Source organism: Canis lupus, chromosome 18 (assembly GCF_003254725.2).
Source record: "Canis lupus dingo isolate Sandy chromosome 18, ASM325472v2, whole genome shotgun sequence".
NCBI classification, from domain to species: Eukaryota; Metazoa; Chordata; class Mammalia; order Carnivora; family Canidae; genus Canis; species Canis lupus.
Genome location: NC_064260.1, coordinates 17,804,998 through 17,828,813, shown reverse-complemented (window position 1 = coordinate 17,828,813; position 23,816 = coordinate 17,804,998). Strand labels below are relative to the sequence as shown.

Genomic DNA, 23,816 nt, shown 5'->3' with positions numbered 1-23,816 from the left:
TTTGACCTCAGCTGCAGCAACTTCTTGCTCTAGTACATCTCCAAAGGCAAGGGAAACAAAAGCAAAAATGAACTACTGGGACTTCTTTAGGATAAAAAGCTTTTGCACAGCAAAGGAAACAGTTAGCAAAACTAAAAAACAATCTACAGAATGGGAAAGATATCTGCAAATGATACATTAGAAAAAGGCCAGTATCCAAAACCTAGGAAGAACTTATCAAACTCAATATCCAAAAAACAAAAAAACTGAGTCAAGAAATGGGCAGAAGACACGAACAGTCATTTCTCCAAAGAAAACATATCATATAAATGGCTAACAAACACATTAAAAATGCTCAATACCATTTGGCATCAGGGAAATACAAATCAAAATCACAATGAGATACCACCTCACACCCGTCAAAATGGCTAAAATTACCAACTCAGGGAACAACAGATGTTGATGAGGATGTGGAGAAAGGGCATTCCTCTTACACTCTTGCTGGAAATGCAAACTGGTACAGTCACTCCGTAAAATAGTATAGAGGTTCTTCAAAAAGTTAAAAATAGAACTACTCTACAACCCAGCAATTGCACTACTAGATATTTATCCAAAAGATACAAACACAGCGATCTGAAGGGGCAAATGAACCCCAATAATTATAGCAGCGATGTCCACAATTAGCCAAAATGTGGAAAGAGCCAACAACAGATAAATGGAGGGATCCCTGGGTGGTGCAGCAGTTTAGTGCCTGCCTTTGGCCCAGGGCGCGATCCTGGAGACCCGGGATCAAATCCCACGTTGGGCTCCCAGTGCATGGAGCCTGCTTCTCCCTTTGCCTATGTCTCTGCCTCTCTTTCTCTCTGTGTGACTATCATAAATAAATTAAAAAATTAAAAAAAAAAAACCAGATAAATGGATAAAGATGTGGTGTGTGTGTGTGTGTGTGTGTGTGTGTACACACACATCATAGAATACTACTCAAGATCCCATCAAAAACAATGAAATGTTGGGATGCCTGGGTGGCTCAGCATTTGAATGTCATGCTTTGGCTCAGGGCATGACCCAAGGGTATCAAGTTCTACATTGGGATCCCTGCAAGGAGGCTGCCTCTCCCTCTGCCTGTGCCTCTGCCTCTCTCCCGGTGTCTCTCATGAATAAATAAATAAAATCTTTAAAAAAAAAAAAAAAGGAACGAAATTTTCCCATTGCAACGACATGGATGGAACGAAAGGGTATTATGCTAAGCAAAATAAGTTAGTCGGAGAGAGACACATACCATATGATTTCCCTCATATGTGAAACAAAATAGATGAGCATAGGGGAAGGGAAAGAAACATAAGATGAAAACTGAGAGGGAGGCAAACCATAAGAGATGCTGAACTCTAGCAAACAGAGTTTCTGGAAGAGAGAGGGGTGCGGGGAAGAGATAATTGGGTGACGGGCATTAAGGAGGGCACTTGATGTAATGAGCACTGGGTGTTATATGCAACTGATGAACCACTAAGTTCTACCTCTGAAATTAATAATACAGAATATGTTAACTGAACTGTATTTAAACAAAAATCTTTAAAAGGCCTTGAAATAGCTTATGAAGAAAATGTATGTTAGATAAGTTTTCATTTACATATGAGTTCTAGTACTGTTGGTCATGAATTCAACGTTAATAAACCAACAATAAACCATAAATGTCTTTAAACAGTAATACATATGAAACAAGGTTATGCATTGATCAGTTGATGAAAATGTGACCAGTGGCTTACAGGAACTTAATCCTGTATTTCTTCTAGGACCTATGCTTCAATGTTCACTAATTCAGTGTTTGCTGCCACCTTATAGAACACAACTACCATGAGTAACAAGAATCAATTGTAATAGGACTTAGTGACTGGACTTAGTTCTAAGAAGGTAGATGGAGGGTTAATGGTAAAGTAGAAATGAGAACCAAATTATGTTCCCTCGGTTTTCTGGTCTTATAGTTGCAGTGGCCAATTTAAAACTAACATGTATGGCTTTACATGTATCAGAATACTTCTTAATGTTTACTGATGTTTCTTTCAACTGTCGTTGGAAATGAAGTCATTTTTAAAATGATGAACATATTGCTAGTCAACAAATCTCACTATTTTATGTAATGCCAATATATTACATCATCAATTCAGGATTAATAAAAACAAAATTTGGGGGCTTTGCTCCATATTGCTACTAACTACCAAGCCAAGTGGCCTAAACTGCCTGGAAATTCAGGAATGCAACATGCTTTAACAGCCACTAAAATTACAGTGCTCTTCTAATCTGAGGGAATTTTCTATAAATCAGGAAACCAATACTTCAATTTTTAGCCCATTCAAATCCATACCACAGAGAAAAGTACTTTATAAACCTGCTACAACTACCACTTAGACCAGAATCACGAGCTCAACTACAGAGTTTGCTCTTTTCATTTTTGCCTTATCTTTTCAACAATAAAAGATGACAGAAGGTATTCAATAACTGCAACTATTCCATTTCTCTTCTCTCTGTCACAGCAAAGTTTTGCTACCTCTTTTAATTTCTCCACCTTCTGTCTTCAATCCAACTATGCCTTCACTCCCCACACTTTACCGAAAACTCTTGAAGGATACCAATGACTTCTAGTTGCTAAATCCAATGATCAAGTCTCAGTTGTTCATTGTACTCAACCTATCTGCAGTATATGATGCAGTCAATTATGTTCCTTCCTCCTGGAACACTTTATTCACTGAGCTTCTAGAAAATCTCTCTTGGGTTTGCTCCTAATCATCTGGCTACTCCTCAGTTTCTTTGCTGGCGCTCTTCTTCTCCCTGAGCTCAGTGCTTGGACATCTTCTCTGGCTTTACTCAGTCCCTTGATGCTCACTTCAGGTACCTTAGTTTAAATACCATGTATGTATGTTACACCTGCAGCCTAACCTGTTCCCTAAATCTACTAGTTTAGAAAAAGTCAGATAAAAGTTGCCTGACTTAAGGACTTCTCAGAACCTTCTTATGTGCATTATAAATATCTAAGAGGAGACTATGTACACGTTACGTCTTACACTTATTTAGAACAGAATCCTTTCCTCATCTTGTGATGCATCTTGTGAGACATACAATTAACTAAGCCACTAAATATAGCATACTAAGACATCTTTCAAGTAGTTCCAATTTCTCACAGCACGAATTAATTATATAAAAATGGGCAAACTTTCCTTCTGATTTAACAGAGGTAATAACTGAGTTTGAATTTTTCAAGGCAGCTCACTGCATTAAAAGTGAGTTTGCCTCAAAGTTTTCCTTTGAGACAAACATTTCCAGAGACAAATGTCTCTGTATTATACATTAACCTGTATTAGTTATATACTTAAAATATATTTACAACTTCAGCCTTCAAATAAAAATAATATATAATATATGCTATTGTTAATCTTTCTTTCCCCAGACTAAACATTCCTAGCTCCTTCAACTGTTCTTCACAGAACATGATTTCCATACATCTCATTATCCAATCATCTTCCTCATCAAATAAGACCTAAATAATTCCTGAAATCTAGTTGACTGACAAAATAATCTATTTATCTGAAAAATAAAAAGCACAATAGACTTATTATAACTTGTATTAATTGAGACATGATCACTTGGCCATGCAGTTTAAGAATATATTCATTTTTTTATTCTTAGTAGCCATGACATTGCTTAATTCAATAATCCTTTCTGAAAATAAAGGTGTATTACACACATCCACACATATACATACTCATACATATACATTTATTTATATCCACTAAGAGCACCTAAAAGAAATGATTTCTTAGTAGCAATAAGCAACAAATCTGTAAATACCATTCTACAGTAAAAAAACAAACAAACAAAAAAAAACAACAACAAAAAACAAGGCTCCTTAGAGAAATGCTTGATTCCAGTTGGCACAAAGACAGTACGAAATTATTCTGGAACATCTCATGGGATGAGAAAGTAAGAAGGTGCTCAAAGAATGACAGGGACGTTATTAAAAGTTAAAATAAGGATCAATGAGTCTATACCGATATGAATGAATGAATGAATGAATGAATAAGAGAGGGAAGCTTTTCTTTATAGCAGGAAGCCAGCTAACACAGAAGAAATTAGAGAATTAGAAAAAAAAGTCACCATTTGGCAATAATCTTTTTTTCCCAGTTTTACTGAGATATAACTGATACATAACACTGCATAAGTTTAAGTTGTACAACATGATTTGATATATATATATACTGTGAAATGATTATCACAATAAATTTGGTTAACATCTATCACCTCAATTACAAATTTTTTTCATTGTGATGAGAACTTCTTTCTTGGTAGGTTCTATATCCAACGTGGCACTTGAACTCATAAGCCCTAGATCAAGAGTCATTGCATTCTTTACTGACTGAGCCACCCCTGTGGGGAGCATGATGTGGGACTTGATCCCAGGACCCCGGGATCATGACCTGAGCTGAAGGCAGATGCTCAACCATTGAGCCACCCAGGCCCCTGTGATGAGAACTTTTAAGCAACCATATTAATAAGTGATTCATGCAAGAAACATCAATAAACATTAAAGCTACTGGGCCAGTTTGAGAGTAATAGGATATTTACATGATCAAAGTATCTCTCCACAGATACTAATTAGCTACAAAGAGTGACTTTACCTTGGAGAAACCTGGCAGATATCACCTTAACTCAATGATCAGTTATCACCACCAGAAATAAGAGAAATTGCAGCATTTGCTTACTGATATAATGCACTGTGAAAAACACATTTTATCTTCAGTATTCCTGCCCAAAGTATAAAACCTGAATCCAATCTTGGAAGAAAAATTAACCAAACTAAAATGAAAGACATGCAACAAAACAATATCTCAACAGTTTTTCTAAAAAGTCAATTATCAGTAAATACAAATAAAGGCTTAAGAAATATTCCAGCTTAACAAAAACTACAGAGACACGACAACTAAATGCAGCAGGTAATCCTGGGTGTTCTTTTGCTACATGGATAGTATTGTAACAATTGGCAAAATGTGAATAAAATCAGCAGATTAAATAACAGTATTGTATCCAAGTTAATTTCCTGGTTTTTGATCACTAGTCTTTGCTTATGTTTGTGAATCATCTTATTTTTAGGAAATAAAACTGACATGTGTAGAGGTAAAGAAATATCATGACTCAATGGAGTCAGATAAAAAAATATATCTGTACATATAGATAAAAGTAAGGATAAAGGAAATGTAGGAAAATGTTAATATATAGTTAATCTTGGTGAAGGATACACAGAAATTCTTTACACTATTCTTTTTTAAAATTACTTTATTTATTTTAGAGAAGGATAGAGAGAGAGCATAAACAGGGGGAGGCGCAGAGGGAGAGGGAGAGAGAGAATCCCAAGCAGACTCCTTGCTGAGCACAGGGCATGATGTAGGGCTCAATCCCAGGACTCCAAGATCATGACCTGAGCCTAAATCAAGAGCTGGATGCTCAACCAACTGAGCCACCTAGGCACTCTTATACTATTCTTATATAACTTTTCCTGAAAGTCTGAAACTATTTCCAAATAAAAAAGCTATAGTAAGTTTTAATTCAGCTTTAAAATACCTTTTACATGCTAATTTTCTATACACAATCAATATACATAAAGCCTTCCTCTTATAATTTAAGCTTATTTTCTCATCTAGTGTGGTTTCAGTGATGGAAAAGAACAGGATAAGCAGAAGAAAACTATCCCTATATCCTGATTTTACAAACTTACAAATCTATCTCCATCAAAAGAAAAAGGTCATTTCAGTTGCCTATGATCAATGAGATAGATTTTTAGATATACTCTTCTAATACCTTAAAAACCATTTCCTCCACAGAGATTTTTTTTAAAATTTTTTTTAAGGTTTTATTTATTCATAGAGACAGAGAGAGAGGTGCAGAGACACAGGCAGAGGCAGAAGCAGGCTCCATGCAGGGAGCCCGATGTGGGACTCGATCCAGGGTCGCCAGGTTCACGCCCTGGGCTGCAGGCGGCGCTAAACCGCTGCGCCACAGGGGCTGCCCCCTCCACAGAGATTTTTTAACAGTGTTTAACACCCATTACTTCAAAGGTTAAGTTAAATTGACTACTCAAAATATAAAAGATAACTCTGGACCACAGCAGCATTTTTAGTCATTGTTGCAAATATTTTCCAATGATGATAAAAACTGAATGATTACACCTTTGGAGAAGTAAACACTTCTCATTAATTTCCCATGGTAATAATCTAGTCATGTTTTTCACAATCACACAATTTTTCTCATGAGAACTAGGTTTATAAAAGAAGAAAATGCAATTAGTTGCTCATCTTTTAACTCATACATTCCTACACTTGTTTTAAATGAAATAGGAATGCTGAGGAAGATGAACATAGACAAATTCATCTAGTCAAAACATATGGTATACTTTAGTTCTGGGTATGCATAGCTAATACATTTTGAAATCATGGGACTTAATTAAAACAATAAAAAATGGTATTTTATGTACTTCCCATTAAAATTTTGACTTTAAAATTTAATATACAGGGCTTCAACCTTTTTTTCTAAAGATTTTATTTATTCGTGAAAGACACAGAGAGGCAGAGACATAGGCAGAGGGAAAACTAGGCTCCCCACAGGGAGCCCAATGCAGGACTCAATCAGGGGGCCCCAGGATCACAACCTGTGCCAAAGGCAGACACTCAACCACTGAGCCACACAGGTGCCCCAGGGCTTCCACTTCTAAAGATGATGGAGTATCAGGGACAGGATTAATCTTAAATACTAAAAACACAGACATGATAGTGAAAAGTTTTCAGACTTTGGGCAACAGATGGCACAATCTCTGAAAGAGGCAACAAAAGTAAGCCATATGATTCCCCAAGTGTAGAGTTTCCAGGATGCAGTACTAAGATGGGAAAATCAGATCCAGACAGACTCCTCAAATTGAGAAGACAGATAAGAGGGAACACCAAGGCAGCTACAGTTCCCAGAGCAAAGTACCAGAGAAGAAAAGGTAGCACAAAGAAAGCTCTGGAGTTCTGCAGAACATTCCCTCTGAGTCTCCTGCTGAATACATACATGTGATCAGCACATGTACGTGGGGAAACTATCTGAAACCAGGGACAGAACCACCAGAAAGGAGCAAGAAGAACAATTACCAACGTTCACCTAGGGATGATAAGAGTTCACAGAGTGAAGAAATCCTGTAACAATAGGCACCAGAATATTCAGAAGGGTATTATGTCTGTACTAGGAACAAATTAACCTTGTACTAAAGGATGCTCAGGTTTCAACTAACAAAAGTAAAAATTTTGTTTGGAAAATTAAGGTGTTTCTAAGTAACTTAAACTATTTCTAAGTAACTTAACTGTGCTCCAGAAGAAAGCTCAAAATATTAAAAATAATATTAAAAATAATGCAAAGGAAAGGTAGCTTCAAACAACAAAATTTACAGTGTCTGGCATCCAAACAAAAATTAGCAAGCATGAAAAAGAAATAGGAAAATACAATCCATCGTAACTGAAAAATCAGTTCTAAAATGGACCCAGAAATGATAAAAGTGATAGGATAAGTAAGGAAAGACATTAAAACATTATATTCCTTTGCATTAAATATAAATGGTCTAAATATGTGTATGTATATGTGTGTATACATGCATATACATATGTATATAATAAAATATTATTCAGCCTTAAAGGAAATCTTGTCATAAACTACAACATGGATGAATCTTGAGGACATTACTAAGTAAAATAAGCTAGTCACAAAAAGACAAATACTGTATGATTCCATTTATATAAGGTACCTACTATAGTCAAATTCATAAAGACAAGAAGTAGAAAGGTAGTTACCTGGGTCTGCAGAAAAGAGAAAAGAGATGTTTCAGATTGGTAAAATGAAAAAGTTCATAGAGTTGTTTCACAACAATGTGAATATACTTACTACTCTCCAACTGGTTAAAAAAAAAGGGTGAAAATGGTTAAGATGGCAAATCTTAGGTTATGTATTTTTAACCGTGATTTAAAAAAAAAATCTATTATAGACTCCATATATTTAAGAAAGTAAAAGAAGAAAGCATGAGCACTGTTAAGGAGCACTGAAGATATAAAAAGGTTCAAATTGTACAGATGAAAATACAGTGTCTAACAAGAAACATACAATGGATAAGATTAACAGAATATCAGAAATCAGTACAAGAAAATGTCAGGAATTTTGAAGAGATTAGCAATAGATATTATTCAAATTGAAACAAAGAGAGGAAAAAAGAAAAAACAAAACGAAAAAAATCCAGTATTAGTTAGGGTGTGGAACAATATCAATTGGTTAACATATGTGTAACTAAGGTACAAGAAAGAGAGAGTGAAGGAAAAAAGAAAACCTATTTGAAATAATAATGGCCAAAATATTCTAAATTTGGTGACAATGATAAATCCACAAACCCAGGAAGCTCAACTAACACCAAGCATAAGAAACATAAAATTACACCAAAGCACATCACAATAAAAGGTTCTTCAAACCAGTGGTAAAGAGATCATTCTAAAAGTAGCCAGAGGGGGTGGGAGTGAATGGGTGACGGGCACTGGGGGTTATTCTGTATGTTAGTAAATTGAACACCAATAAAAAAATTAAAAAAAAAAATAAAAAATAAAAAAATAAATAAAAGTAGCCAGAGAGGGCAGGCTGGGTGGCTCAGTGGTTTAGCACTGCCTTCAGCCCAGGGCCTGATTCTGGAGACCCAGGATCAAGTCCCACGTCAGGATCCCTTGCATGAAGTCTGCTTTTCCCTCTGCCTGTGTCTCTCTGTCTCTCTCTCTGTGTCGCCCATGAATAAATAAATAAAAATCTTTAAAAAAAAAAAAAGTAGCCAGAAGAAAGAAAAAGACAGTTTCAGTATAAAGAAATAAAGGAAATAGTAGATTTCATGTCAGAAAAATACAAATGAGAAGATAGTGGGGCATCATTAAAGTCGTATCTTCAAAGTCCTGAAAGAAAAAAACTGTCCAACTAGAATTTTATAGCTAGCAAAAAATGTATTTGAAAACTGAAATACCAAAAAAGGTTTTTTTCAGACATATAAAAGCTGGAAGAATTCATCAGCAGTAATTCAGCTTATAATAAATGATAAAGGAAATCATTCAGGCAGAAGGAAAGTGATACTAGATGGAAAAGGAATTTCAAAGGAATGAAGAGCCTTGAAAATGGAACAAATATGGGACAAATAAGAGCCTTTCTCCTATTATTCTTAAATCCACTTAAAAAAAAAATTAAAAAAAAAAATCCACTTAAGAGAATTGACCATTTAAAGCCAAAAAACTAAAAATATATTGTGGGATTTAAACACATGTAGAACTAAAATGTATGACAACAACACAAGAATAAGAAAGAGACATGGAACTGTAGTGTCATAAAGTTGTTATATAATATGTGAAGTGATATTTTACCCAAAATTAGACTGTGATAGGTTAAAGATGGAGTCATAAAAAACAAATAATAGAAAGTAGAAGGCAAAAAGCAAAAATAAAAAAAAAAAACAGATTGAACAAAAAAAAAAGACACAAATAGCAAAATAATAGAGTTAAACCCAACAATATCAATAATCATATTAAATATAAATGGTCTAAATTAAAAAGCAAAGATAAGGAGACTCGATAAAAAAAACACACAAAGATGGAACTATATGCTATCTACCAGAAATCTACTTCAAATACAAACACACAAATAGAGAAAAGCAAAAGGATGGAAAAGGATGCACCATGCTAACTAATACCAATCAAAAGAAAGCTGGAGAGGTAATACTGACAAAGTAGATTGTAAAGCAAAGCATATTACCAGAAATAAACAGACCCATTTCACAATGATAAAGGGATCCAATTCATCAAGAAATCACAACAATCCTAAATATGCATGAATTTAGTAACAGAAATTCAAAATATACGAAGGGAAACTGATAAAAGTATAAGCAGAAATTGACAAATCCACAAGTATAATCAGAGATTTCAATACCCTTCTCTCAAAAACTGCTAGAACAAGTAGACAGACATAAAATCAGTAAGGATAGAGAAGACTTGAGCGATTCTATCAATCAACTTGATCTGACATTTATAGCTCACTCCACCCAACTTTCTTTTCAAGTGCACATGAATCATTTACCAAGGCAGACCATATTCTTGGCCATAAAATAAGTCTCAATAAATTTAAAATGATTCAAATCTTACCATGTACATTCTCTTGAGTACAGTGAAATTAAATCAGAAATCAATACCTGAAAAATCCCACATGCATACTCATTTATAACCAATGGAATCAAAGAAGAAATAACAAAGTCAGCAAGGATTTCTGAACTGAATAAAAATGAAAATACACCATAGCAAAGTTCATAGGATGCAGCCAAAGCACTATTTAGAAGGAAATTTTACAGCATTAAACATTTATATCTGAAGAAAATAAATTAATGAGCTAAGTTTTTAAGATTCAAGCAAATAAAATGCAAAGTGAACAAGCAGAAAGGAAATAATAAAGAATAGAAATCAATGAAATTGAGAACAAAAAAATCAGTGAAGAAAACCAAGAGCTGCTCCTCTGAGTATCAATAAAACAGACAAACCTCTAACCAAACTGAAAAGGGAAAAATGAAAAAAATACACAAATTAACAGCGGGAATGAGAGAAAGGACATAGCTATAGATCTTTTTAAAATATTAAAAAGATAATAAGAGAATATTACAAACAATTTTATGCCAATTTAACAATTTATATTAAACAGACAAACTCTTTGAAAGATAACCTATTGGGGCCCTTGGGTGGAATAGTCAGTTAAGCATCCAACTCTTGGGTCTCAACTCAAGTAGTGATCTCACAGTCATGTGACTGAGCCCTGAGTCAGGCTCTGTGCTCAACGTGTCTGCTTAAGACTCTCTCCCCTCTCCCTCTGCTCCCCCCTCCCCATCCCATTCTCTCTCTCTCTCTCAAATAAATAAATCTTTAAAAAAAAAGATACAAACTATTAATGCTCATTCAAAAAACAAAGAAATAAACTAAATAGCCCTCTATTAATGAAATTAAAATAGTTGTTAAAACCTTTCCTGTATAGAAAACTCTTAGGTATAGGTATGTAAGTCATTCAGTATTATCTTAAGTTTAACATACATGGAGGGATCTAATATTTATTAACTATCATCATGTGCTAGCATTAAGGATATAATTTTAATATGACTACATTAGCATCCAGCAGCATCATTCTGGAAGGAAGCTGTGTCAAGAACTGATTAATACGAGCTTAACTAAAACCAAGGAGGCTAATGATAATAATCTGGGGAAAAAATGATGAATGTCTGAAATAAGTCAATGGCAATGAGAGGTGGGAGTTGGGGCAGGGCATGGTTAGAAAATGGACAGCTAGTAAAGAGAGAGACCAGATGTAGTGACTGACTTGACCTGAAAGGTACAGAAAGTGAAAGAGTAAGGATGCTTTATGATGCTTGCCTTGAACACTAGAAGAACTACTCATTAGGATAGGGAACACAGAGAAGAAACAGATTTGGGAACAAGAAGATATGTTTAATTTTCAATACCTGATACATTTAGACATTCAGGACCCAAAAGATATATTGTAGGCAATGGGATATAGGGAATCAATACTTAGCAAATACTTGTAGTTAAATTAACCTGCTCTACCTCCCAGGATTACTTGCAATTAAAGCCTTCTCTAGAACTATAAAATTAATGATTTTTATCTGTTAAAAGAATTTCAGAGATAAGAATGTGGCTAAGGGATGTGAGAAAAGAAAGTCCCTTTCCATGTATATACTAAACTCACTCACAGTACAAGAGACCCAATTTCAGTATTCTTTTTGTTGTCATTTAGAATAGTAAAATCTGGGGATCCCTGGGTGGCGCAGCGGTTTGGCGCCTGCCTTTGGAGACCAGGGATCGAGTCCCACATCGGGCTCCCGGTGCATGGAGCCTGCTCCTCCCTCTGCCTGTGTCTCTGCCTCTCTCTCTCTCTGTGTGTGACTATTAAAAAAAAAAAAAAAGAATAGTAAAATCTTATTTATTTACTCTATTTGGTTTAATGAGTCTGACCTACTTCCTGCAGAAAAAAACAGTGAGAATATGAAGCCCTCTCATCTTTTCCCTTGTTTTGTATGTGGTTGCAATGACTCAATTTTTTATTTAACTCTGCCTGCTGCCTGTATAACATCCTATTGCCTCCTTTTAAGATTTTACTTGTCATTTTCTGGCTCTCCTTACTCTATTAGAGAATTGTATTTTTTTAGAAAACACACTGTCGGGGGCACCTGGGTGGCTCAGTCAAGGCTCCAACTCTTGATTTCAGCTCAGGTCACCATCTTAGGGTTGTGAAACCGAGCCCTGTGCCTGGCTCCACACCCAGCATAGAGCCTGCTTAAGATTCTCCTTCTACCTCTCTCTCCCTGCACCACCCCCCACCTCTCTAAAGTAAATAAATAAATAAAATAAAAAACACACCTGTTCAACTTAATCAAATAACAGCAACAACCATTTTTTGAACATGTCTTAGAAACCAGGCAATGTGCCAAGTGCTTTCCATACATTAGCTCACTGAATTTTCAAAATCTTGCACAGTAAGTATCTCCATTTTATGATCAAACAAAACTGAACCTCAGAAAGATTACATAAGCCCAGAGTCATACAAGATGGACTGTAGAATTGAGACTTGAATCTAGGTCTGTAGAACACCAAAACTTGTGCCGCATAACTTTCATAAATTTTTTACTATCTGTAACAGACCTTTTACTGAATGTTTTACAAAGGTGCTGCCATTCATGCAACAAATATGACTGCCTACTACGTATCTTCAAAATTTCTGTAGAAACACTTTTAACAGCCCTTTTCCCCTACTGTTTCTAAAACTGGAAAGCTGCATACAGTGCACATTTTCCCCCCTTTACTTCCTCTCATTAAATGTCAAATTCAATCATGTTATGATTATTATCAGGTAGTGGGTTCAGCCACAGCCATTTCCTGCCCAGTTCCTGTTCACTACTCAGAACGAAGTCCAGCATATTTTCTTTCCTTGTGCTCTGAAACTACCTGTTCCAAGAAGCAGTTTTTTTGAAGTGAAATCTGATCTCTGTATTTTGTGTCATTTTAGCGATTTGTATGAGACTAACAAGTTGGAATAAAAATGCAGCTTTCTTATAATGGCATGTAAGATTTTCAACTTAGCCAAATAATTCTGGTCATGAAGTGATCTACATTTGTAAATCCAATGACAGTATTTATGGTTCTGTGCTAACCTGAAGGGAAGACATACACATGGGACTTTTTCTCAGATTTTTAAAGAACAGCCCCAATTTAAAACACTGTTATGTCTCAAATTTGGATTCAGAAAAGACAGTCAACATATATATATATACAAAGCGTAGTTTGCAATATTAGCCCTGTGTGGCTACATACTAGGTACAGGGGTTAAGGAAAGTCAAGTCACTTCAAGATTCTTCTTTTATAAATAATCCCAAAATATATTCCACAAATTAAGTGCAAATGCCTCTAGTGGTGTAAATCTTCCTTTACAGCTTAGAATGAAATACTGCAATGAAATGATGAAACTGCTTAGCTGGACACATTTGGAAAAGAAGTTTTAACTGACACTGGGGAAAATTAAAAGGTATTAAAAGGTAAATATTAAACAAAAGCGTAACACTGCACAAAACTGTTGAGAATTTCCTATAATTTTAATACCTAAATATGCAATTTCCAACTGCCAAAACCCGGTAGTGGTCACCTTGACGAGCCACATTTATATACAATTACCACTTAAATTTTGACCTTCGCAAATACTTTTTACACAAAGCTACAATTACTTGCTATTCCCTCAACAATCCATATTCCTGGTCTGTGACCCTGCATCCTGTTCTACCCGAGTGAGATGCCTTCCTTCCCCAACAATGAAAACTACTATTTACCCTTTAGGGCTCCAGTGATAGCTCCTGCTACACCTCCAACCCCTTCTCCACTGTCTCTGAATATTATTCAGTCTTCTTCATTCAGGGCTTACCAGTGTGCCAGGACTTTACATATTCTATTTAATGCTTAATACTCCCCTCTGAAGTAACATCCTCTCCACTTAATGGATAGATAAGAAAACTGAAGCTGAAAAAAGGTTTACTATCATGTTAAAGGGAACAAAGCCAACCAGGAATTCAAACGCCAGTGTGTCTAAACTTCAACCAAATTCTCTTGCATTAAATTACAGACTCTATGGCACTCTCTTAATAGTATATATTGTTATATTATCCTTATTTGTTTCTCTCCCTTACTAAAGACAAGAAAGGTGACACCATCCTTACGCCCCCAGCAATACTCAACAGTGTCTATATACAGTGACTCAAAGTGTTACTGAATATGTATAATATCCTCATTCTGTTTATGATTTTGCAGCATTATTTTCCACTGATTAGTCTCCTTGCACCCAGTCTCTAAGAAGCCCTGTGGTGGTAAAGCATACTGGCTGAGAATGGAGGCTTTGTAATCAGATTGCCTCGCTTTGAATCCCACCTCCACCAATTATGAGCTGAGAAGTCTTGAACAAATGAGTTAAGCTAGGCTTTGGTTAACTCATCTATAAAACAGAACCGTAATCACAGTTCATATCTCACAGCTTTATAAAGATTAAACAAGATGGGATGGAAGCAATCCAAATAATTTTTCGATCCCCATTTTTTCTACATGCCATTCTAAATTTTCTTTGGCTTAGTCTAGTGTAGCCTTTTTAATTACAAATTCCTTGCAATTTTGTATTAAATGGGCTAGCGTAAAAACTGTTTGAGCCAAAAAAATAAAATAAAATTGCTCAGGCCAGGATGCCTGGCTGGCTCAGTCACCAGAGCATGTGATCTTGATCTCCGCGTTGTTGAGTTCAAGCCCCACGTTGGGTGTAGAGCTTACTTAAAATAAATAGATACATATTTTAAAAAATAATAATCAAATAAAAATTGCTCAGGGCAGCTACCTGATTTTTAGGGCCAACCGTCCATTGCCAGTTGGGACTCAAAGTCTATGCTGGGAGGTTTAACTATACAAGAGTGCCCCCACTGTACGTCATACTTTTTTCTCTTACTACATTTTCATTCCATATCAGAAAGTGGTAAAAAAAAAAAAAAAAAATTAGAAAAGACACTTCCTACCTTACTAGGACCGAACTTAACAGTATTTGATGCATGCACACAACTAACCTGTGTGGGAGGCAGGCTATTTTCCCAGCAAGAAATTTTCCTGGAACCACCCTGGGTCTGGTGTCAGCGGCGCGGCTCATTCTCCCCAGACCTCTGGATTCCTTCCCTCTGGAACTACAGCTGGCCGGGGACACCCCCTGCCTTCTCCTAAACTTAGCAATGTCGACTCCAAGAAGTTAGGATTTCAAATTGTTCTGCTATTTTACAGCACTTTAGGCTAAAGCGCATAGTTTCCAAATTCTCAGAATTCCCCCTTCCAACTTTAAAAATGTTATGAGAAAATCCAATTTGGGAGGAAACGATTAAAAAAAGAAAAACATGAACTCTACAAACAAGAGCAAATACTATGACTAAACGCAAAGTCTCGGGGATGCGCGGGGTGTGTGTGTGTGTGTGTGTGTGTGTGGAGAAACAAAGAAAAATCCTAAAGCTAACCAAAAACTGTAAAATCAAAGCATCCAATTAACAACAACAACAAAAACCTCAAGGTAAGCAGGAGATACCATAAACAGAGACAGCAAGTGTGCATCACAAAATAGGGACTAATTCACGAATCTGAACAGAGCTTGGTATGCCAATACTTGGATTAATAGATGTTTCAGAGTCTGCACTGCCTAGTCGGCATAGGATGATATAAAGCAGTTCCCTTTTCTTTTTCTTTCTTTCTTTTTTTTTTTTTTTTCTTTGGTTAGGCTAAAAATAAAGAGTGATGGACCAGTGACAGAATGATCTCCAAAGTTAGAGAAGGAGGTGTTGAGTTTGGAAGTCGGGACTCGGGGAGCCACACCAGAACTGGCTTGTCCGCAGCGGCCGGCCGGGGACAAGGCGGGTCCGGCGGGCGGCGGGCGGCGGGCTGGTCCCGGCCCGGGAGGCTGGCGGCACCGGCGCCGCAGTCCGCGCGCGTCGCACAGCGCGGCCGAGACCCTGCGTGGTCCCCCGGCCGCCGCGGCTCGGCCCCCGGCCCCCCGCCCCCAGCCCCGCGCCCGCCGCGCCCCCAGCCCCGCGCCGGGGGAGGGAGCCCAGGAGGCGGCGGCGCGGGGCGCGGGGCGCGGGGGGCTTCGGCCCGACCCCCTCGAGGCTCGAGGACGGCGCGCGCCCGGAGCCGGGAGGCTGAGCCGCTGCAGCGGTCCGAGGATGGGAGGCGACCGCGGCGGAGCCCGCGCGCAGGTGCCAGCGGCCGCCCGGGGAGTCGCCCGCGGCGGAGGGCGACGCGCCGGCCCCGCGGCCCCGCAGCCCCCGCCTGCGTCCCGCCCGCCGCTCTGCCCCCTCGTCCCGCTGCCGCCCCGGGGTCTGTCAGAAGCCAGAGACCGGCCACGGCCCGCCCGGGCGCGGAGGCGATGCCGGCTCTTACCGGAGGAGCGGGCGCCGCGCCGCTAGGAGGCGGCTGGGGAGCGCGCGGGAGGCTCCGAGGCGAGCGCCGCCGCCGCTGCGGGAGCCGGAGCGGTCGCGACGAGGCTGCCGGCGGGCGCGCTCCTCCACGGCCGCCGCCCCACCCCCTCTCCCGCGGGGTTTGCGCCGGAGCCCGCAGTCTCGGCGCGCGGGCGGGGCGGGCGGGAGGGGCGGGGCGCCCGCGGGGGCGGGGCCGGCGGCCTGATTGGCGTGGGGGCGACCAATGGGGCCACGGGCCCTCCGGGCGGCGCTGAGACTGACGGGGCTCCTAGCCCGTGGCGGCAGGGGGGCGGGCCTAGTGCCGCCTTTTACAGCCGCCTTTTTGACAAACCCGAACGTCAGGAAAGGTCGGTTGGTTCGCAGTGTGGCCAAACGGCCCAATTAGCACAAGGCGAAGGGCCTCTGAACCCGGATTGGCACCGTCTCTGCCTATAGAGAGAGGGGGCGGGCCTGGGGGCGCTGAGGCCCCGCCCCGGATGTGGGCATGGCCCGAGCTGGAGCCCGGAGCCGCCGCCGCGCTGCCCCGGCGAGGCGGAACTGAGATCTCTCTCTTGGTTATCATGTGACGGGCTCTGGATTTAATGGAGGAGAAAGGGTGGAAAAGGCCGAGGATCCAAACTGGCGAGCTTTCTGGTCTCCGCGGCCCTCCCCGCTCTCCGGCCGGCGGCGCTGCCAGGTGAGTCCGGGCGCCCCGGGCCGGCTGCGTCGCGAGTGCGCTGCCCCCGGCGCCCCGGCCCCGGCCCCGCGGTGCTCCGGGCCCCGCCGCGCCCCCGCCGGCACCTGCTGGGCGCCGGGCTCCCGAGGGCAGGAAACCGCGCAGCTCCCACAGCTCCGGGGCCCGGTCGGGGGCGAGCGCAGTGGGGGACACAGACCCCAAGGCCCTATCGGGTGTGAGCAGCATCCTCCTCGGAAGGAAGGTGAACTTGGCCAAGGCTGTCGCAGCAGGGCCCGCCCGAAAGCGACTCCTTGTTCAGAGGAGTTGGGTTTGCAGGCTCATGAGCAGAACTGTCCCTGGCCTTTGGGACGAGGGGCGTTTATTTGGGAGAGCACCGGCCCTAGCGAGAGAAGCAGTGGACATGGTGTGGCGAGCACCGTGGGCAAGGTAATGAGCGCACACGCAGGTGATAGATGCTGGCCCTCTGGGCACAGCCCTTCTGATTTCCAGTTTGAGACGGTGCAGAAGATTTTGGCAGTGAGGAAGCATATGAACTAAACGATCTTCCAGGCCAGAAGGCATCACCTCAAACAGAGCTTTAAAGCAGAGCAAATTTTTGTTTTGTTGGAGTATGCAGTTCCCCCCCGCCCCCCCCCCCCCGAGAAAGAGTGATAGTAATAGTAGTAGGCAACAAATACAATTACTGCAATTAATGACGATTTGTGAATAAAGGAGTAAAATGGGTGGTGTAGCCCAGCATCCAGGCTTCTTCCGGCATCACTTAAATGTCAGTGTAGTAGTGCTTCATACAGAAATTTGTTGCATCCCGCATTTTGAAACTTGAAGCCACAAGCCTGCGTGTCCTTCCATCTGCGACCCTGAAGTACCTGTGTTGATTGATTGCAGCAACCCTTTCTCTGACCAGTTGCTTACTCAGTCCCATATGCGAAAAAAATAAACCCCGACTCATCCAGTTACTGATGGAAAAGTTGTGCTTAAACAAGTGTATTATCATAGACTTTTTGAAGGTTCACAAAAATGGCCAGGTAGTTTGGAGATCGGGATGGAGTAAACTTGATTTACAACATGAAATCCGTTTGTAGTTAATAATCAGTACACACCCCTCATACCTCTTCTTCCAAATTCAGCCTCCTATGCCACCATGGCAGCCTTTGGTCAGGAAAGGAGACCTGGAGAAAATGCCTTCCTGGGAGCAAAAGCCTCCGCTTTTCATACTGCAGTATGAAGCATCCCGATCTGCCAGCTAAGTAAATGAATACTAGCAGATGGGCGTAAGGGGAAAGGGGGAGTTAGGAGGTCCCCAGGACATCACTGTTACAGCAAAACAGATACATGCTCTTGCCCCACTGTTGGAAGTAGTAGAGGTGTATCAAAGGATATATCAGAGTTAGTTTTAAAATATAATTAAACATGCTAATCTAGGGCATTTTATTCATCTAGCCTGTTTCTTTGCTTTTTCCTTGTTTCTCATATTCCTGCATTTGTAATCCTACCCCTCATGCTTTTGCTGTCCCACCACCTTCTGATCTTTTCCTCTTTTCATCAAATGTCCTCTCAATCTATCACTCTTTTGTGGCTTATTTCCCTCCGTTTATAATCATATTCAGATTCTTCCTTTACTGAAAAATTTCTTATTGGCCCTTTCTCAATCTCATTCTTTGTCTTGTCCTTTATCTTCTCCAGGTATTTCAGAGGAATAAAATGTTGTCAACTGTTTACATTTTGTTATCTTCTTTAACCCCTCACTCAACTGCATACAGTCTGGCTTCTGATTTCCATTCTACTTACCCTTTTTCCAAGTGGTCACAAGGTTAATATAAAAAGCTTGAACAAGTATAGACAATACTGTCATCCTGTATGTGAAGACTAAATAAATGCTTATACTAAAGTTTTATAGATTAAAGTGTTCCAATCAAAATCCTAAGTTTTTAAGAATTAGTGATTTTAGCGTGGGGGAAAAAAAAGGAAAGGGCAAAATATTCTGGAGAAGAAATCCATGAGTAGGTGGGTTGTAGGCCTTTCAGATATTAGAGTACATCCTAGAACATATCTAATCACAGTCATATAGTACTAGTGCAAAACAAATATAGATCAATAAGACAGATCTATATCTTAGATAGATATATGACAGATCTTATATTTTAGGGATATAAGAAATAGCTTTGGTCTGCCAGGCTGGCTCAGTTGGTTGAGCATGTGACTCCTGATCTCAGATGCCTGAGTTCAAGCCCCAAATTGGGTATAGAGCTTACTTGAGAAGGAAAAAGAGAAGGAAGAAAGAAAGGGAGAGAGAAAGAAAAAAGAAAGGGCTGTAATTATCGAATAATTTAGCATCTAATAACAAAATGTCAGAAGTTTAAATGGTCTTGATGATTGGATAGGAAGTAGTAAAAAAGTCAGGATCTATACCACAAACCAAAAAATAGTGAGTTGTAAAAAGAAAAATTCAGACTGGGATCCCTGGGTGGCACAGCGGTTTAGCACCTGCCTTTGGCTCAGGGCGCGATCCTGGAGACCCAGGATCGAATCCCACATCGGGCTCCTGGTGCATGGAGCCTGCTTCTCCCTCTGCCTATGTCTCTGCCTCGCTCTCTCTCTCTCTGTGTGACTATCATAAATAAATAAAAATTAAAAAAAAAAAATTCAGACTAAGAAAATTGGTATTTGTAAGAATTTCAGTGAGAAAGTTTTATTAAAAAAAAGTATAGGCTAAACTATGTGAAAATCCAGTATTATCAATGTGTTCTATATTATTTAGCCCAGTGATCTCCTTAGAATCAGAATTCTATTTAATATCTGAATTTTTGTTAACCGTTCCCTCTTTATTAAAACTCTCCTCCCTTGACCTAATACCACTTCCTCTTTTTTCAGTACATTGATTTTTTAATGCTTTTTCTTAGTATATGTTGAAATTAGGTGAAATTTTGGATGTACAGATGTACAAAAAAGAATATAAGAATATCCTTGAGGTACAGGAATAAAGTCATGAGTACCTGGACTTGAGTGACAGCAATGACAAGGACCAGACTATTCTTGAGACATTTTGAATAGAGCTCATGCCCAGTTGATATACTACAAGTTTTATTGCATTTTGTCATGGGCTATAGGGAATGATGAATGTAACGTTGTCAAAGGTGGCTACAAATTTTAATGGAATTTGAAAGGTAAAATAATAGAATGTTATCAAAAATAGGAAATCTGTGAGTGGGGAAGAGCCAGCTTTGTTCACCAGGAATGGAAGTGATTTTTTTTTTTTTCTGGTATCGAAACAATCCTGACTTTTTTTCCTTCTCTTAGGGTATATTTCCCTTTTTTCGACTCTGCAACAGCTTCTTTAAACTGTTTAAATGAGAATGTCCTTGGCTCAGAGAGTACTACTCACCTGGCTTTTCACATTACTCTTCTTGATCATGTTGGTGTTGAAACTGGATGAGAAGGCACCTTGGAACTGGTTCCTCATTTTTATTCCAGTCTGGATATTTGATACTATCCTTCTTGTCATGCTGATTGTGAAAATGGCTGGGCGATGTAAGTCTGGCTTTGACCCTCGACATGGATCACACAATATAAAAAAAAAAGCCTGGTACCTCATTGCAATGTTACTTAAATTAGCCTTCTGCCTTGCACTCTGTGCTAAACTGGAACAGTTTACTACCATGAATCTGTCCTATGTCTTCATTCCTTTATGGGCCTTACTGGCTGGGGCTTTGATAGAACTTGGATATAACGTCTTTTTTGTGAGAGACTGACTTCTAAGGACATCATCTCATTTTATTGCTGTTCAACAAGCTATCATTAAAGTGTTTGAATCTTTGCAAGCTTGAAGAATACCAGAGAACTGAGAAAAATAACCAAATGTAGTTTTATACTGCTTCCATAAAATAGTCTTTGTGAATCATGGACTTCTAGTCAATCCAAAGCTTAATTATTCAATATTTCAGTTATTAATATCCTTATTATCCCTATATAAATAAAGTTTGTTTTTTGACCTCATTTTTCTACTTGACTCTTAAATAATCTGTTGTACATATGTGGTCAATTTTTAAAGTCTTTAATCTACATTATTTGGATAGAAGTTTAATATATCATAGCCCCATTATGACCAAAGTAAATGGTCATTTGTGCTTGTAAATTACTAAGAAAAAAACCTAGTTAGTGAAATACTTAGTCGTGTCACTTCATGTTTACATTCACAAATAATCTGAAAGTTTAACAGATTTTTATCTAAGCTAACGTGTCACTTTTTCCTTCTGTTTAAAACCCATGAATTAGAGATGGCATACTAGAACTGAGCAGAGCTTTGCCTCTTCTAAAGTGAGAGGGGGGCCTTTCATCCTGGTTGAATCAGGACCGGTCCCCTTTATGCCTGTTGTCCTGAGCCTCAGGAAGTTAGTGCCCCTTTCACTCTTAGAAGTCCTGGTCTGAGAGTTTATAGGTGATCCTACCAAAGGCACTTAAACCATTCCAGGGAAGCATAGGTGACATCACTTGTAAGAATTCCAAACAGTCTTAAGTGCATTATAACCCTAAAGCAGGTGATTGTTCCTGCCCTTACACCGCCCTCACTTTTAGCTTTGGGAAGAACCCAAAGTAGTATTTTGTTTGTTTTAAAAATATCTAACACACAAGAAAGTGATTCCTAGGTGGTAATACTTGAGAGGATTGCTTTGACTATAGCATTTTGGTCTAGTTCTCCTTTGTAAAGCACATAACATGACAACGTTTAAGCTACAACATCAGATTAATATGGTTTTAACTCCTTGTTTGAAACTACAGAGCTAAGCTAAATAAATAAAAAACGATCAGTTACAAGCGTTTTACTGTCTTATAATTGGTATATATTCCTATTTTGAGCTTCTAAAAATAGGATGGAAAAGGACAGTTAATTTGGGGAACATAATGTTCCAGACTTGATCAGATATTCCTTGTTCAACTGAGAGTTCCAAACTATTTGGTCTCTCTAATGATAGATTCAAAGTAGAAGAAAGCTTTCGTTTCTATTAGAAACCAGACAGGAGGATTTTGAAATTCAGCAGAAGTTGTATCTGTGCAAGTATTATCTAAGGATGCTCTCTCACAGGGAAAAGGAAAAGGACAGCATCACATGCAATTAGCTGGGTCAGGAGTCAGCAGAAATTTTCCATAAATGTCTATATAATAAATATTTTAAGCTTTCTATCTCAACAGCTCAAGTCAGCTCTGTGATGAGAAAGCAGCCATAAACCATGATTATGTTCCAATAAAATTTTATGGACAATGAAACTTAAATTTTGTAAAACTTCCACATATCACAAAGTAGTATTCTTTTGGCTTTTGTTCCAGTTGCTTAAAACTATAAAAACTATTCTTGCCTCACAGCCACACAAAAAACAGACCTGTGAGCTAGGCCATAAAACAAGCAAAAGCAAAAATTCTATATGAGATTTCTAAGAGAAAAGGTGGAACAGGTCTCCAATTAAGAGAGAAACCTGGGTAAGAATTGTATCTAAAAGGCAACACAATAACCAACCTGTTGATCCATGAGGGTCAGTTAATTGTAATAGTATCTGAAAGGTTCCCAGAAAGTAGAACATTTTCTTACCTAGTTTGGTAAATAAACTAAATAAACTAACTAGACTAAATAAATACCTTAAAGCAGCGCAAGTTACTGACATGCGCCTCCTTGATTCTGGCACCAAATCAAATGTGCGTTTTATCCCCATACCACCAAGGAATTTATTCAGTTCTGACACTACTTGGAAATAGTATCTGATACCACAGGTTAAGGGTGCAATCCCAGAAGATACCTCCTCCCTCCAAACTTCAGATACCAGTTACAAATCCAGCTATAGATTGTTCTCATGACTCCCTTGATTAATTTGCCAGAGCAGCTCACAGAACTCAAAGAAACATTTTACTTATTAGATCACCAGTTTATTATAAAAGAATATAACTCAGGAACAGCAAGATGGAAGAAATGGTAAGGCAAGGTATGGGGAAGGGGCAAGGAGCTTCCATGGTCTCCTGGCATACCACTCTTCTTCCATCTCCTTGTGTTCACCACCCCAGAAGCTCTCTGAACCCTGTCCTTTTAGGATTTTATGGAGGCTTGATTACATCGAATATTAATGAAATCATTGGCTATTGGTGACTGAACTCAATCTCCAGTTCCTCTCCCCTGGAGATAAGGAAGGAGGAGTTCTAACCCTTTAATCACAATGTTGTTTCTCCCTGGCAACCAGCCCCCATCCTTAAGTTACCTAGGAGTTTTCCAAGTTACCTCATTAACGTAAGTTCAAAAGACACCTTTTTCATGCTAAACACTTAGAAAATTCTAAGGGTGTTAAATTCCTGTGCCAGGAATAGGGATGAAGACCAGATGTGTATTTCTTATAAAACACAATATCACAGCCTCAGTGGTTGGAATACACTTAAAACATTAAGTAATTAAAAATAGGATAGAAATTATGCTCACAGAAAAAGCAAAACTAATGGAATAATATATAAACAGTATTGCAGAAAAATACCTTCCTGTTTTAGTTCTAGGATATTTTGTTTATAATACAA

At 39.2% G+C, this 23,816-nt stretch overlaps 2 protein-coding genes across 4 annotated transcripts in view; one reads left to right on the top strand and one right to left on the bottom strand.

Annotated features, from left to right (window-relative positions):
- The window catches only part of PHTF2 (putative homeodomain transcription factor 2), a 113,621-nt gene extending 96,897 nt beyond the window's left edge, over window positions 1–16,724 (bottom strand). Inside the window, exon 1 of the mRNA XM_025449382.3 lies at window positions 16,557–16,724. The gene's annotated coding sequence lies outside the window, so the exon portion shown is untranslated. The remainder of the gene's footprint in view (window positions 1–16,556) is intronic.
- Window positions 16,725–17,054: 330 nt separating this feature from the next.
- TMEM60 (transmembrane protein 60) lies at window positions 17,055–21,263 on the top strand. 3 transcript variants are annotated; one of them, XM_025449584.3, is made up of 3 exons: window positions 17,055–17,270; window positions 18,398–18,517; window positions 20,568–21,263. In XM_025449584.3, the coding sequence occupies exon 3, from the start codon at window positions 20,618–20,620 to the stop codon at window positions 21,017–21,019; it is 402 nt and encodes a 133-aa protein (XP_025305369.1). In that variant the 5' UTR covers window positions 17,055–17,270; window positions 18,398–18,517; window positions 20,568–20,617; the 3' UTR covers window positions 21,020–21,263. The 3 variants fall into 3 exon arrangements, with proteins under 3 accessions (XP_025305369.1, XP_025305368.1, XP_048952637.1); XM_025449583.3 differs by lacking the exon at window positions 18,398–18,517 and having other exon boundaries at window positions 17,059–17,270; XM_049096680.1 differs by lacking the exons at window positions 17,055–17,270; window positions 18,398–18,517 and adding an exon at window positions 17,419–17,696.
- The last annotated feature ends 2,553 nt before the right edge of the window (window positions 21,264–23,816 follow it).